The sequence below is a fragment of the Oncorhynchus clarkii genome, chromosome 9 (assembly GCF_045791955.1).
Source record: "Oncorhynchus clarkii lewisi isolate Uvic-CL-2024 chromosome 9, UVic_Ocla_1.0, whole genome shotgun sequence".
NCBI lineage: Eukaryota > Metazoa > Chordata > Actinopteri > Salmoniformes > Salmonidae > Oncorhynchus > Oncorhynchus clarkii.
In genome coordinates this window covers 52,965,362-52,982,456 of record NC_092155.1, presented here as the reverse complement: position 1 = coordinate 52,982,456, position 17,095 = coordinate 52,965,362, and the positions used below count along the sequence as shown (strand labels likewise).

General features: G+C 39.0%; 1 protein-coding gene across 2 annotated transcripts; it reads right to left on the bottom strand.

Moving 5' to 3' along the window:
* Positions 1 to 757: 757 nt before the first annotated feature.
* LOC139416529 (MBL associated serine protease 2) lies at positions 758 to 9,648 on the bottom strand. 2 transcript variants are annotated; one of them, XM_071165232.1, is made up of 7 exons: positions 9,529 to 9,648; positions 8,516 to 8,738; positions 8,018 to 8,195; positions 4,310 to 4,441; positions 2,894 to 3,090; positions 2,618 to 2,712; positions 758 to 1,483 (listed from the first exon to the last, which is right to left on the bottom strand). In XM_071165232.1, exons 1-7 carry the CDS (start codon positions 9,534 to 9,536, stop codon positions 1,465 to 1,467), a joined length of 852 nt encoding a protein of 283 aa, XP_071021333.1. In that variant the 5' UTR covers positions 9,537 to 9,648; the 3' UTR covers positions 758 to 1,464. The 2 variants fall into 2 exon arrangements, with proteins under 2 accessions (XP_071021333.1, XP_071021332.1); XM_071165231.1 differs by lacking the exon at positions 758 to 1,483 and having other exon boundaries at positions 1,982 to 2,712.
* Between the last annotated feature and the right edge of the window lie 7,447 nt (positions 9,649 to 17,095).

The following is a 17,095-nucleotide window of genomic DNA, read 5'->3' as shown; positions in this document are numbered from 1 at the left end:
CGCAGCTTATCACAAGAAACTGTTGGCCTTCAAATTATAAAGTTAGGCTCATGCTAGAAGCAATTTGTGAGAACTACAGTTTTCTCTCCTTCCAAAAATAGCAGTTCATTTAAAGGGGCAATCTGGGATTGATACATCCATTTTTGGACTGTTAAGTTAATGATAGCCTATAGCCATTGATTGTGGATAGAAATGATAAATGCATCATGAGCTCAATTCAACTGTCTTACACTCTTGCAACCCACAATTTAATAGTTTTACACATTTTTCTGTAAACAATGTATTTAAAAACACACTGCTTTGATTCACATGATTTAAAACTAATTTGTTCTCATAGAATAGAGATGGTTAATTCCTGCATCCATAGTTGTAGCTATGAATTTGAGTGATTACATTTATCCAGCCCCATCCCTTAGCTGCTTGCTAAAGTGTCTGAGAACAGGCAATTTCATCAGACTGAAGCACCGTAGAATATCAGTTTTTATAGATGAGTAGCTAGGGAGCACGAAGAATAAATGCATATTGTATGAAGGTTAAACAACGACAAATCATTGCTTCTTAGACGGAAGACATAGCAGCAGCTGATTTGACTTTTAAACTACTTTTACTGCATTAATTTAATGCTTCGAGTGCCTGTTTGTGTGGAAAATATCAGACCGAGTAACTGTTTGCATATAGTAATTGTGAAGTTCTGGCTTTGAGGGTCACTACAATATCTGCTACCTTCGGAAAACCATTGGATATTACAAGGACAGTATTACGGCAATATTTTTATTTGGGAGGTACATGTTATATCAGAAAACAGAGGGCAAAATTGTGAATATGGGTATTTATCTGAATGCATTGGAACTATTTAGAGGTGTCCTGCAAGGATGCCCAGTGTCTCTTTAGTTAGTCAACATCTCAATAGCTAGTATAATATCTCTTTGAGGAACTCATTTATAGATATGGCCCAGAGTTTTTTGTGGTAAGGTCATGTGATCGGGTAAAACTCTGGGGCCTTTGCAGTAACATTGGATGTTCATTGAAGTCTAGGTAAAAGTGGGCACGTCTAGGGTGCTGATGTGCTTTGATCCGTAAGATTTTGTTCTCCTCTGCTTGGCAGGGTACTGCATGACAGCACCCCATTTCAACGAGTCCTGTTAGTCTGTCTCCAAGTCATTGTTGCACTTATATTGTTTAGTCTTTCTTCTGACCTCTGCATCTGTACAGGCACACAAAGATTGCTCTAAACAAAATGCTTTTAAAGCTACAGTCTGGGATAGTAGTAGACTGCCCTGACTGAATCTGTGAAGATGCCTGGGGGAACAACAGGACAGAAGTTGCGTCTGTAGCATCACATTCATAATCTTCATAGGAGATTAGCCTCCACCTTGGTCTCCAGAGCCTTCACTTTGGTCTCACTGGCATTCAGTATGTCCTTCAGAAGTATTAGGATCTTCAAGAGGACCTCAGGTTACTCCTCTAGGGCTTTGAACCGGACCTGAAGGAAATTGGGATCCTCAGCCTTCACCCCACCGACACAATACTGAACAGCAACAACAGCACAGCTACCACTGACTTCATAATCACATTATAGAATATAATTGAGTAGAATAGATTAGAATAGTCCAACAACAACAACCTGGGGATAGGGGGGTTGAAAACCCCAACAGCAATCACAAACACACACTACTAATTATCAAACTAAGCAACAGAAAGCACATGTGATAAACACACCATTTCACCATCTGCCAGAGTACAAACAACATTCAAAAAGAAATGTAGTACTGGGGGAATGTAGTACTGCAGGATGTAAGTTAAAGAACTGCTCACGATTACAGTAAACCCTAAAAAACAATACCAGAGGGGTATCCTATGAAGCACGCTAGATCCACTCAGGATTTTATTACCTATTGTTTATGCCGTCTTTGGTGTGGTTATCAATGCATGAGCACCTTTTTTCCCCACTCCTATCGATAAAATAATTTCATCATAATCATTTTATTTTTCAATCAAAAGTTTTAATGTGCGTGAAGTTTCAAATGCATTCTGTCATTACTATCTTCTTCAATGAAGGTGATGATGACAATATTTTTGCGAGAGCAAGGGAATCTGATTTCATTGGTCTTGGGTAAATGGAGTTAGCCCTTAGTTAGCCTGCCCCAGAGCAGGTTAAGGATTCATTGCCATAGAAGTGTACCTGGCTAAAAGGTGAGCCACATTCGTATGACTGGTTATACCAAGTTGAACTCAAGAGTTGGCCAAAGTTACCTTGCTAACTCCTCAAACCTGATTCGTAAGATACCACTCTGGAAACAAAAAATAGTCAATGTTTTGATTGATGGGAAGTTAACTTATCTAATTATGACTAGAGGGTAATGCTCTATTTGAAAGGGAAACCTACTTGCCAATAGTTTCCTGTAAATTACTGGAAAATTCACAGTAAGCCCTTTACAGTGTTATGTTATTAACACTGGAGTTTGCTTGATGAATTAGGCCTTTTATATCATGTGGATTATCAAAGATTTCAGACAAGGTATCACATAGAACTTAAATCACATGCTACTATTCTTTTTGAACTCCCAAGCTGGTATACTTAATCTTCCATCCCTTGTTTTTCCCTGAGAGGTCCGACCTGAATGAGACATGTACTTGGTAACTGCCCGTGTCTATCTTGCCAGGAGGAGATGCTCCACAGAACGGTCCGTACTCTTGTCCTTCCGTAAAGATCTTGGAAGAGAAGGAAAACTTGGTCAGGAACTCTAAGGCCATACATCTTCCAAGGGGGGACAGCAGACAAAGACAAGTTGCTTCTAGAGCATGAGTAGGAATACATTGTGTATTCATCAGCCCTTGTGTCTTTGATTGGTTATTTTAAAGGATGGCCCTACGCTAGTATGCACCGGCTGACCTTCAAGACATCATATGGACAGGGGACATCTGAGTGGCCCTCTACGTCAAACGGTTCCTGGAAGTCCAGTAGCACTCTGAATCCCTCTGGTAGGAGTATGGTGTAGTTACAATGACTCATTGTGGGGTATGGACTGGGGTAACCCGGGCTGGTCAACTCTCCTGACCTCTCCGTCAGCACCTGACCTCTGCAAGGCACTACAGAGGAAAAGACACAGATCAAATCAAAGTCTTTATTTATTTGTTTATTTTAAAGCAGTGTATTCTCATTATTTGAAGCACTTCTAAAAGACAGACTAGTTAATAAAAAATGGATAGTAAGTGCAAAAACATTGAGAAGCTTTCCATTGTCTTGTCATAATTCGTCCTTATTATCTTTTAGTGGACGCAAAATCCTTCTGGCATAAGCAATCGGGCTCATTTAAACTGAATTATTACTCTAGTAAGTACACAGATGTTGTAATAGACAACAACAAATCGATATCTCAAAGAGGCAGAGTTGCTGTAATTTATATAATTTGAGAAATTTGAAAGCGGATAATTGTTTTTGTCTATTCATCCCCTGATATGTGGTGTCACTTTATCCTCTGGCTAAGAATAACAATTTAAGGCACGTCCACGTCGGTAATTGTGATTAATTACCTAGCATCAGTGCGCTATTAGCGTTGAAAACAGGTATCAATTTTCGACGCCTTTTCCAGGGAGCTTTTCCCTTAGGAATCTCTAGTAATTAACCTAGCCTTGCGCCAGCTGGCAGAGATCAACTACTTTCTACAGCTCTGTGCTTCTTCACTCTGAAATTACTTTGTAATCACTCCACTATGCTGTAATGAGCTGCTGTGTGCGTACTTATTTCAAACACGTGGCAGCAGTGTGCCCTGCTCTGAAAGTGCTGTAAATTATCTTTAGAGATGGACATAAAGTATGTTCTGTGTTCATGGGGTAAGTGAAGGACAAATGGACAGTCAAATGACTATCCTCGGGTACACTCCCAATTTTCTGTTCTTTGGGGCCATTAGAATTCAGAAAGTAAAACATACATTCAATATTGTTTTTCTGTTTTCTTGTGAAGACATATTTCCCCTCGGTTTCTTTGTGCTGTATTCTGAAACATTGGAGAACTTCTTTAAGTGGTATGGATAGGAAAGCCTTTTAGCTGTGTAATGGTCTAAAGCCAATTCTAATTAAATGTGCTATCTCTTTGTAGTATTCATGAATATATACATGTATTCATGTTTGAAACCATTCCAAGCCGAGAGGAAAGCATTGCATTTGTATAATGAATTAATCAAAAATGTAGCCTAAACTATAGGTTCGCAAACACTGCTATCAGTATTAGACCATCAAATCGTATGAATAATACTCCCTCATTCATTGGATTTCCTGTTTTTTTTTGTCTAGTTTAAATCACCCTTACCAGTGCAGGACCTTTTGTTGTCATGGAGCAGGTATCCCAACCTGCAAGTGCAGTAATAACCACCAACATAATTGTGACAATAATGGTCACACACAGACTCCCCATCTACCGTGCTGAGGCACTCATTGATGTCTGTGAACAGGGAGAGAGAAGCCAGTTAATATAGACCTACAAGAATAATGTTACATTTGGGTTGCAGATACAAACATACATTCAAAGATGGGTTCCAGGTCATTGAGGATGCATTGCTAACATTTCAGGTATACATAATTATGTATCATTGATAATTAAGGGGTTTTACAAGCAGTTTTAGAATAAACGTAATTATTAGTGTATAGATGATACAAGTAGAAAAACAAGTAAAGTGAAGTTCATATAATGAATTTAAATTAATTTCCAGAAGTAATCATTTATATTTCACATTCATAGGCACATTTATATTGGTCCAACGCAGGACAATTAAGTACTGCTATATAGGCAATAGTCTGAACAGTCATCTCGGGTCAGGGGCCTTTTTTCCTGATTCCTCTACTGAATTGGGTATTCTGAGATCATTATACCTACTGTTTTATATTGCTAGTTGGTCGTTGTGAGGAAAATTCTGAAGATTTGGGGTTCTCTGTATATACGTATCTTCTGTAGTCTGTCCCCAACAGCAATGGTCTGACAGCACCATTGTCAACATTCCTCTACTAAAGAATATTTTTTTTTTTAAATAATTGTTTCCCAAGAGGTTGTGCTTGAATTATACCAATGTGAGTTATCCAGAGTCTCCTGTTTCTTGACCCAGAGTTAGCCCTCAAACATTTCTCCTCTATCTTTATTCCTTTGGTGGATAAACACACACCTTTTTAAACAATTTAGAGTCAAGAACAGATCAAACCCTCTGATCTTTCAGAGTTTATTCAGATGAGGAACCAGGTTTAGGCAAAAGCAATGAAAACTGACTAACAGATTAGCAATCTATCAGAAAATGTAGAAACAGATGTATTATCTCGATTAAGAAAGCTAAATCCAGCTACTTTCTAAGCTCCATCTCTGCTGGTGATCCTTCTAAATTTTGGGAAACAGTTAATTCACTGAAGTGTACAAAATCCTCTTCTTCCCTACCTATGCAGATTCTGTCTATATATGGGATGCTTTTAATCATAATTGCATCTCATCTTCTTGGTAAGCAACTCCAGTGTAGATTTTGCCTTGTGTTTTAGGTTATTATTCTGCTGAAAGGAGAATTAATCTCCCAGTGTCTGGTGGAAAGCAGACTGAACCAGGTTTTCCTCTAGGATTTTGCATGTGCTTAGCTCCATTCTGTTTCTTTTTTATCCTGGAAAACTCCAAGGTGCTTAACGATTACAAGTGTAGCCATAACATGAAGCAGCCACCACTATGCTTGAAAATATTGAGTGGTACTCAGTAATATGTTGTGCTGCATTTGCCCCGAACATAACACTTTGCATTCAGGACAAAAGGTTAATTGCTTTGCCACATTTTTTACAGTATTGCTTTAGTGCCTTGTTGCAAACAGGATGCATCATTTGGAATATGTATATTCTGTACAAGCTTTCTTTTAACTTCTTGGTCCTACTTGAGACGTCTGCGTCTCAAGTAGGCACCTAGAAATGCAAATGCGCTACGCTAAATCCTAAATGTACTTGTTAAAACTCAAACGTTCATTAAAATAGACATGTACGGTATTGAATTAAAGCTACACTCGTTGTGAATCTAGCCAACAAGTCAGATTTTTAAAATGCTTTTCGGCGAAAGCATGAGAAGCTATTATCTGATAGCATGCACCCCCCAAAATACCAGCACGACACGTAAACAACAGATTTTGCGGTAGCCGGCGCTACAAATTGGTCTTTTTCCCGATTTAAATCCGTCCATGAATGCCCAAAATATCCATTTGTATGGCCTGTCTGCATCACGAAAAAAGCTCTCTTCCAAGACGCAACGTCATGTTTAAAAATGATATAAGTTGCCTATATTCTTTGACAAAAAACTTCAACCTACTTTTATAACCCAAATTTAGGTATTTGTAAATGTTAATAAGCGATCAAATTGATCACTGGGCGATCTGTATTCAATAGCAGCTACAAAAGAAAACAGTGTCCATTTTTCAATCTTCCAAAATCGATTGAGGTAGGCTGGATGGAATCAAGGATCTATTCGTAATGCCTCAATGGATTTTTGTCAATGAAAATTACGTTTTTGGCGACATCGTGTGGAAGCTGTATGAATTGCATCCGTCTCCATATTAAATTTGGTTTCCTTTAAATAATCCATGAAAGGGGCGCATGGATACTTTTTTCAGATTTCAGTGAGCAGTTTTTCTTGCGCTTTTCGATGAAACACACGCTCTGTTATAGTCACAGCCGTGATTTAACCAGTTTTAGAAACTTCAGAGTGTTTTCTATCCACACATACTAATCATATGCATATACTATATTCCTGGCATGAGTAGCAGGACGCTGAAAAGTTGCGCGAGTTTTAACAGAATGTTCGAAAAAGGAGGGGGTAGGATAAAGAGGTTCCAGGTTAGCATTGTGGAGTAACTACAATGTTGTTGATCCTTCTTCTGTTTTCTCCTATCACAGCCATTAAACTCTGTAGCTGTTTTAAAGTCACCATTGGCCTCATGGTGAAATCCCTGAGCGGTTTCCTTCCTCTTTGGCAACTGAGTTAAGAAGGACGCCTATCTTTATAGTGATTGGGTATATACATACACCATCCATAGTGTAATTAATAACTTCACCATACCCATCGACAAATAGGTGCCTATTTTTGCGAGGCATTGGAAAACCTCCCTGGTCTTTGTGGTTGAATCTGTGTTTGAAATTCACTGCTCGGCTATTGCACACAGTGACTCCATGCAACGTATTATGTGACTTAAGCAAATTTTTACTCCTGAACTTTTTTCGGTTTGCAATAACAAAAGGGATGAATACTTATTGACTCAATACATTTCAGTTTTTCATTTTAAATTAATTTGTAAATGTTTCTAAAAACACAGTTACACTTTGACATTTTGGGGTATTATGTGTAGGCCAGTGACACAAAAATCTAAATGTAATACATTTTAAATTCAGGCTGTAACACAACAAATTGTGAAAAAAGTTGAGGGGTGTTAATACGTTTGGAAGGCACTGTATATGAATGCAGCTGCCACTTCATTAAAGCTGTTAGATTCAGTTTATCATAGAGCTTTAATACTGCCTACCGGTTCAATACACATCCCTGCAGTATTTTCCATGAAGTAGGCTGGCTCTCTTTGAAGTCTCATAGGTCAATTGATTCACTGCTATTTTTTTCTTTACAAAGCTCTTTTTCAAAAACTCCCGCAGTACCTAACATCATGATAAACCTTTAAACATATCAGTTACCATACCTGGTCTCAGGGATGGCTAACTCTAGAAATTCCTTCAGTTTCCTCAGTTAGGTAAAACAGCTTTTTGTTTCTTTGCACCCCATGAATGGAACAATCAACAGAGTTCCCTATAACTGGATGTAGTGGTGCCTCTCGGGCAGTTCAACATGTTGATTGCGAACCTCTTTGCTGAGGAATGTGATTGTTTTACTTCAATGTGTTTTGTATATTTGTATTTTATTGTATTTTGTCAATTGTGTTTACGCAGGGTTTCCTTGCGGAAGAGATCTTGGTCTCAATGGGACTCCCTGTTAAAGTAATGGTAAAATAAAATTCTACTTCACCTTCTGAGGTGTAAAATGCTTGAAAGCCAGTGAAACGCCCCTCATTGGAGTAGTCACTTCTGAAGACTACTGACATGATGTTCCCGGCCGACAGGATAACTGTGTTACTGGGGGCGTCTACATACTCTTTCTCCCCTTCGCCACAGAAACGCAATGTCTCATTGGCCTCTGCAAACACCTAGTTCAACATGAGCACAGACAGATTTCTAACAATTATTATTATTAAGTGCATGCAGTTCTTGAGGGTGGTTCTCAGGACCAGTGGAGGCTGATGGATGGAGAAACCGGAGAAAGAGCGCATTGTAATGGCTGGAATGTAATAAATGGAGCAGTAGCAAAACATATGCAATAAATAAATCATCTATGAACACAACTTATTATAAATTATCATGTGTGAATGCAAATGTTTAATACCGTTCATTCCAATGTAGCCATTAGAATGAGGTATGCCCTCCCAATTTCTCCCTTCACCAGCCTCTACTGCTCAGGACTGTTTACCTGAATATAATCATATTCACAGTGGTGGGAGGGTTCCAGACTGAAGTGGGTGAAGTAGAGTTTAACCCTGTGGCTTTCTGGGACGGAGATGTTCCACACTGTGTGATGGTTGTTGGGGTATGGGCGAGGGAAGTTGGGGGAAGTGAAGCTGCCAAACAACCCCGTCATTTCCACGCTCAGAGATACAGGAAGCAGGACGGCGAGGACAGATACACAATACGCACTGTGTACCAAAGTGAGATGAAAACAACATTCAAGCTACAGTATGTAAGATTTTCAGCTAATGAAATATACAAGTTCATTTTTAAGAATATGATTTATACCTTAATAAGATCAGTAAAACTGCCTTACTATATCATAACCAAAACAATAGACCAATTACCCTATTGTTTATGTTTTTTGTTGTCATTGGAGACTGTAAACAAATTATGTGAAACTTCAAATCATAAAAAAAGTGATGTTGCTTTCAAGTAATGCCATTCCTTGAGCACTGCATGTTAAAATGTTATTGTGGGATGCATTTGCTCCGTTGTTGATGTTTTCGTTGGTGGTCCTCTCTGTCATATTCATGCACTTTAAAGGGGATAACTGAAGTTGCCTCATATACATTTTTGGACTTATACATTCATTGTATGTACTCATTGATTTAAAAATATACTTATATTACTTATTAATGCCTCATGAGCTTAGTTCAACTGTCGTATCTCATCAGAACCCAAAATATAAGCTTGTTTGTAAACAAATTAAATGTAAACCAATATTACAGCCTCAAAACATGGTTAAAATCATAATTTTGATATCATGGATGATCCATCCATAGCTCTGTCTATGGATTTGAGATTGATTACATTTCTCCAGCCCCATCCATAGCTTTTTACAGAAACAGGGGCGGTGAGATCACTTTGTTATTGTTTCAACTGTTGATTGCCCATTTAAAACAAGTGTGGCTTTAGACTACATTCTTCAGATCTATTCATTTGATTCCTAATGAAGAACTCGCAGTGATAACTTACCAGTTCATCTCGCCTGCAGAAGATTCCAGAGGAGCAGTGTCATAGGTTTTGTTCAGTGTCTCAGAACGTTTGACTATCTTTGAACCCTTGTGCTCTCAAGGTTAATGAACTAGCGTCCTGACTAGCCGACTTTGGGAAAACAAACAAAGCATGATGGACTCATGATTTGTTCTATCTACAACACCCTATAACTCTGTTGACTTTTACAGCATCAATCTGGTGCCAACAACTGTTCTTAGACTATTCCTCACTTTATATATATATATATCTACTGTACCAGTCAGTACCTGTCGTTGCTGTATATGTTCAGAGCCATATTCCTATAAAAATGAGAGAGGATCAAATGTTGTTTAAGTGTTCACCTGCCTCGTCTTCTTTTGGGGTGCTGCTATAGGCGACCAATTGCAAACAGTCAGTATTTGGATAATATGTGTGCAATGCTTGATAGTGTGTGATGTTAACAGAAAAGTATATTTTATGGGTGACCTGAACATTGACTGGTTAGCAACTTGCTGTCCTCTCAATAGGAAGCTTCTAACTGTGACTAATGCCTGTAATTTGAGCCAGGTTATCACTCAATCAACTAGAGTGTAAACCAATAGTGTTGGATCTATTGAAAGGACAGCTTTTTTCCATCTACGTAACATTGCAAAAAATCTGAAACTTTCTGTCCAAAAATGATGCAGAAAAATGTATCCATGCTTTTGTCACTTCTAGATTAGACTACTGCAATGCTCTACTTTCCGGCTACCCAGATAAAGCACTACATAAACTTCAGTTAGTGCTAAATACAGCTGCTAGAATCCTGACTAGAACCAAACAATTTGATCATATTACTCCAGTGCTAGCCTCCCTACACTGGCTTCCTGTCAAGGCAAGGGCTGATTTCAAGGTTTTACTGCTAACCTACAAAGCATTACATGGGCTTGCTCCTACCTATCTCTCTGATTTGGTCCTGCCATACATACCTACACATACGCTACGGTCAGAAGACGCAGGCCTCCTAATTGTCCCTAGAATTTCTAAGCAAACAGCTGGAGGCAGGGCTTTCTCCTATAGAGCTCCATTTTTATGGAATGGTCTGCCTACCCATGTGAGAGACGCAAACTCGGTCTCAACCTTTTAAGTCTTTACTGAAGACTCATCTCTTCAGTGGGTCATATTATTGAGTATAGTCTGGCCCAGGAGTGTGAAGGTGAACGGAAAGGCTCTGGAGCAACGAACCGCCCTTGCTGTCTCTGCCTGGCCGGTTCCCCTCTTTCCACTGGGATTCTCTGCCTCTAACCCTATTACAGGGGCTGAGCCACTGGCTTACTAGGGCTCTTTCATACCGTCCCTAGGAGGGGTGCGTCACTTGAGTGGGTTGAGTCATTGATGGGATCTTCCTGTCTGGGTTGGCGCCCCCCCTTGGGTTGTGCCGTGGCAGAGATCTTTGTGGGCTATACTCTGCCTTGTCTCAGGATGGTATGTGGGGGCTGTGCTTTGGCAAAGTGGGTGGGGTTATATCCTTCCTGTTTGGCCCTGTCCGGGGGTGTCATCGTATGGGGCCACAGTGTCTCCTGACCCCTCCTGTCTCAGCCTCCAGTATTTATGCTGCAGTAGTTTATGTGTCAGGGGGCTAGGGTCAGTTTGTTATATCTGGAGTACTTCTCCTGTCCTATCCGGTGTCCTGTGTGAATTTAAGTATGCTCTCTCTAATTCTCTCTTTCTCTCTTTCTCTCTTTCTTTCTCTCTCTCGGAGGACCTGAGCCCTAGGACCATGCCTAAGGACTACCTGACATTATGACTCCTTGCTGTCCCCAGTCCACCTGGCCGTGCTGCTGCTCCAGTTTCAACTGTTTTGCCTGTGATTATTATTATTTGACCATGCTGGTCATTTATGAACATTTGAACATCTTGACCATGTTCTGTTATAATCTCCACCCGGCACAGCCAGAAGAGGACAGGCCACCCCACATAGCCTGGTTCCTCTCTAGGTTTCTTCCTATGTTTTGGCCTTTATAGGGAGTTTTTCCTAGCCACCGTGCTTCTACACCTGCATTGCTTGCTGTTTGGAGTTTTAGGCTGGGTTTCTGTACAGCACTTTGAGATATCAGCTGATGTACGAAGGGCTATATAAATAAATTTGATTTGATTTTATCTGTGACATCCACTTGTATTGATCATAGCTTTGCTCCCAAGCAATATCTGTTTCCATTGGCTGTAGTGACAGTAACATTGTGGTAATAACAAGGAAAGCCAAAGTGCCAAAGGTTGGGCCTAGAGTCATTTATAAGACATCATACAAAATGTTTTCTCGGGACTCTTGTTGAAGATGTAAAACATTTATGTTGGTATGATGTGTATGAGGAAGTGAATTCAGATGCAGCATTGGAAGTATTTGTAAAATTATTAATGCGAATTGTTGACAAGCATGCACCTGTTAAAAAACTAAACGTGAGAAATTAGAGCCCCCTGGATTGATGGTGAATTGAACAATTGTATGGTTCAAATAAATAATGCAAAAGAGGTGGTAAACAAGACCGGCTGCTTAGCTGATTGGTTGACATACTGTAAATTGATAAATGTTGTGACTAAACTTAAAATAAGAAGAAATGATATTACCAAACAAAGATAAATCACATAAAACACAATCAATTTTTTTATTATAATCTGGGCATTGAAGTTGATGTGTCATTTATAACAAAACCTTTTGATATTGCCAATCATTTCAATGACTATTTCCAGAGTTGTGGACTCAAGTGACAAATTTGATGATTTGTGACTAGACTTTAATAGAAAATAAAATAACTTGAGACTTGATTTGGACTTGGAGCCTCAAGACTTGGGACTCGACTTTGACTTGACACTGATGACTTGAATTCATCTGGCCAGGTTTGATAATGTTTTGTCACTTATTATGAGGCAAAGAGTCTACGTGGATTACTCTACACGCAGCCAGAGACAGTAGCCGCAGCATCGCCCTTGCAAAAAACCTGCAACAGGTTGGATAGTAAAACGCACACTCTGCACTCTGATTGGACCAGCAAACTAGCAGTCAACACAGGTCAGGTGGTGAGCTAGTGCTTTTTTCTCTTGTTGAAATTTTTGCTCTTGCTTTAAATGCATAGGCCCTATGTGGTACATCTATATTCTATCTAATACTTCAAAAAATGCTAGCGTTTCATAATTCCATCCCCTATACCATTTATTGCAACACGTAGAAATTTCAGTTTCATATTTGATAGGCCTACGATACATTTTTATTTAGTCCTACCATTTCTTACCCTCTGAGTGGGAGCTATGTTTATTGTGTACATGAACGTTCACAAGACTCATGAGGAAGAAATGTTGTTTATTTAATTCAATGTATGGTTAACTTTGTTCATATTTCATGGGTTATGTCAGAGTTCCTTGTGTCTGTGTTTTATGTCTCTGTCGTTCTGGTTGTGGATAATAGACGCACATAGAAATAGACTACCTAGCCTGCGCTAGAGTCAGAACATTGAATAAGAGAAAATGATTTTTCCATGTATGTGTTGAAATGTCATTAATAATCATTAAGTCTGATTAAGTGAAATATACTGTACATTGGAAATGGCCTTTTACATTGTAGAATCAGTTTATTGGTTGTAATTGCCAATTGAGTAATTGTATGGTCCTGGGGGCAAAGTGCTTATATTATGTAGGCCTACCTGTTTGAGCTCCTGTTAGACAGATTCCATTTGGTTTCTCAAGTGGAGGCTGTACAGTCTTAACCTCTACCTGTGTCCGTTCAGATATGATAGGTTAAGCCTGATACAACGGCTATTTCTTTTGGGCTATTGCCCGTGTATACTTGATAAATCTACTTGTATATTTTGTATGATATGGCGCTTTCACAATTGGATCACCAAGACCTGTGAATACATCTACACTCTGAGCACGTCAACCTTCCTTGCCTTCTGCTGATTTCATGCCCTTACGACTGCTACACGGCCCCTATTTTACAATTACATAGGCTAATCAAAGTGTGTTGTAGACAAAATAATGAAATGGGCTGTCTCGTAGCCTCAATAAATATAAAAAGATTTGTAGTGGAACAAGTCGTTGCATGTATAGATTTATTTTTTACTTGACTTGAGAACTTGTGACTCGACTCAAGTTGACTTGCTCTTAGAATATATGACTTGGACTTGACCCGTTCTACTTGGAACTTGACTTGAGACTCTGACCTTGTGACTTGAGACTTGCTTGTGACTCGAATAATAGTGACTTGGTCCCACCTCTGACTATTTCACTAGTAAAGTGGAAAAACTCTGAAGTGAAACGACAACATTTTACAGTGAACCATCATACTTTTGTAAAAAAGATCTGATAATGAAAGAGAAGGATTGCGGTTCTGAATTTGGTCAAGTTAGTGTGGCGAGGTGGAAAAGCCACCAGGTATAGACAACCTTGATGGGAAACTATTTGAGTTGGTAGCAAACTGTATTGACACCCCAATTTGCTGGATCTTTGACAAAAGCCTAAAGGAGTGTGTGTGTGTCCGTTTGAAAGAAGCTAAAGTAATTACACTATCTAAAAATAGTAAAGCACCCATGCTGGCTCTAACAGCCTCCCAATCATGCTGCCTGTTCTTAGTATACATATGGAGAGGATTGTGCTTGACCAAATACAATCCTATTTTTCAGAGAACAAGTTAACTACTGACTCTCAGCATGCATAGAGAAGGGCACTCAACTTGTACTGCACTGACTCAGATGACTGATAATTGGTTAAAATAAATTGATAATAAGATGATAGTTGGAGCTGTATTTCGTTATTTTGTTAGATTTCAGTGCAGTCTTTGATGTAATTGAAAAACTCACTTGTTATGGCTTTACATCACCTGCCATCACATGATTGGAGGGTTATGTATCCAATAGAGCGCAGAGAACATTCGCCAATGGAAGATTCTCGAACATCAGATATGTATGTACAGTGCGGTGTCCCTCAGGGCAGTTCCCTTAGGCCGTTACACTTCTCTATTTTTATAAATGATTTGCCACTGGTTACACAAATCTAGAATAACTATGTATGTGGATGATTCCACACTCTACATGTCAACACCAAAAGCCAGTGAGCTCACTGAAATTCTACATAAGGAGTTACAGTCGGTATCCGAATGGTTGATTAATAATAAACTGGTCTTAAATACATCTAAAACTAAAAGCATTGCATTTGGTTAAAAACATTCTTTAAGACCTGAACCTCAACTGGAGTTGTACATAAAGGGTGTGACCATTGAGCAAGATGCGGAAGCTAAACTCCTAGGTATAACATTGGATGTTCAATTATCAAGTCATATTGTTAAAGTTGTTGTGAAGATAGGGAGGAGTATGTCTGTTATAAAAATATGTTTGGTGTTTTTTACACAAAATCAACAGTACTGTGCTTTTACCCCCAAGCAATAAGACTGCTAAATATACTGAACAAAAATATAAATGCAGCATGTTGGTCCCATGTTTCAGAAGCTGAAATAAAAGATCCCAGAAATGTTCCATATGCACAGAAACCTTAGTTCTCGAAAATGTTGTGCACAAATGTATTTACATCCCTGTTAGTGAGCATTTCTCCTTTGCCAAGATAATCCATCCACCTAACAGGTGAGGCATATCAAGAAGCTTATTAAACAGCATGATCATTACACAGGTTCACAATAAAAGGCCACTCTAAAATGTGATGGTTTTGTCACACAACACAATGCCACAGATGTCTCAAGTTTTGAGGGAGCATGTAATTGGCATGCTGACTGCAGGATTGTCCACCAGAGCTGTTGCCAGAGAACTGAATGTTTATTTCTCTACCATAAACTGCCTCAAACGTTCTATTAGAGAATTTGGCGAAATTTACCTCACAACTGCGGGATCGTCTGAGACCTGACTACCCACACACTCACAAATACTTACACTCAAACACATACACACACACAATACATACACACAGGCACACACATAGTTACACACTCATCACCCTGCTGCTACTCTCTATTATCTATCCTATTGCCTCGTCACTTTACCCTTACCTACTGTATATTTATGAACCTTTATTTAACTAGGCAAGTCAGTTAAGAGCACACTCTTATTTTCAATGACAGCCTAGGAACAGTGGGTTAACTGCCTTGTTCAGGGGCAGAACAATCGATTTTTACCTCGTCAGCTCGGGATTCAATCTTGCAACCTTTCGGTTACTAGTCCAAAGCTCTAACCCCTAGGCTACACGTTGAACCAAATTGTATATGTACATATCTACCACAATTGGATACCCCTGCACATCAACTCAGTACTGGTACCCCATGTATATATAGCCAAGCTATCATTGCTCATTGGATATTTATTAATTTTTATTATTATCATTAAATTCTTCATTGTTGGGAAGTAAGCATTTCACTGTTTTTTTTACAAAGCATGTGACGATTAAAAGTGGATTTTATGATTTTTGTTGTTCAGTTGTTTAGGCTCTGGTCTTAATTCATCTTGAATAAGTCTGATAAGATGGTCGTGCAGCAAAGAAAGACCTAGCAAAGCTGCAGCTGGCTTGTATTTAAAATGTGTGCGACTGTCCTTGCATCAGTGTTTTGTTACTTGTCATGTTTTGTGGTTTTTGTGGACCCCAGGAAGAGTAGCTGCTGCTTCTGCAAATGCTAATGCTGATCCAAATATACAAATAAACCTACCCACTGGTCACATCAATGTTGTTTTCCCACGTCATTTCAATTAAATTATGTTGAACCAACTTGGAATAGACGGTGAATTGACATCTTTACCCAACCTGCTCTATTGTGTTGTTTTCCCAAATATTTTAAAATATCTATTATAATGACATTAATTTATTATGATCTTACTTGCTTGATTTGGCTGTACATTTATTTTTAACCTTTATTTAACTAGGCAAGTCAGTTACGAACAAATTCTTATTTACAATAATGGCCTACCCCGCTGGGCCAATTGTGTACCACCCTATGGGAATCCCCAACAGAGCTGGTTGTGATACAGCCTGGAATTGAACCAGGGTCTGTAGTGACACCTCTAGCACTGAGATGCAGTGCTTTAGACCGCTGCGCCACTCGGAAGCCCCAATAAGTGATTTATTATCGATGAAGTGTAAAGCAATCAAGAAAGCATTTTCATTAACCATAACGAACCCAGTTTTTTATTCAAAAGTTCACAGTGGTTAATGTCAACCTATCACAATATAAGTATATGACTCTGCACTTGTGAAAATAACAAACACCTAGCATTACCTGCAACATGCATCAAACTCCACAGAGAGTTTTTACTATCTATAATCAGACACTGACAGTGATCAAACAGGACTTGAGTGGCTAATTATTTTCGACCCTGCTATTATAATTGCAGGGCAGTGTGATGTTTTGATAAAATGTGAGAAACAGAAATGCATTGTCCCCTAAAATTCATCACCTAAACATGTTTGTTTACATCTCGTTAGCACCAGGGGAGAGCAATCAGTGTAGATTTAAAAAATAAAAAAAATAAAAAAACAGAAAGTGTGTTTCAAATTAATTTGACCAGATTACATCACAGAGGGAGAAAAAAAGCCCTGCACC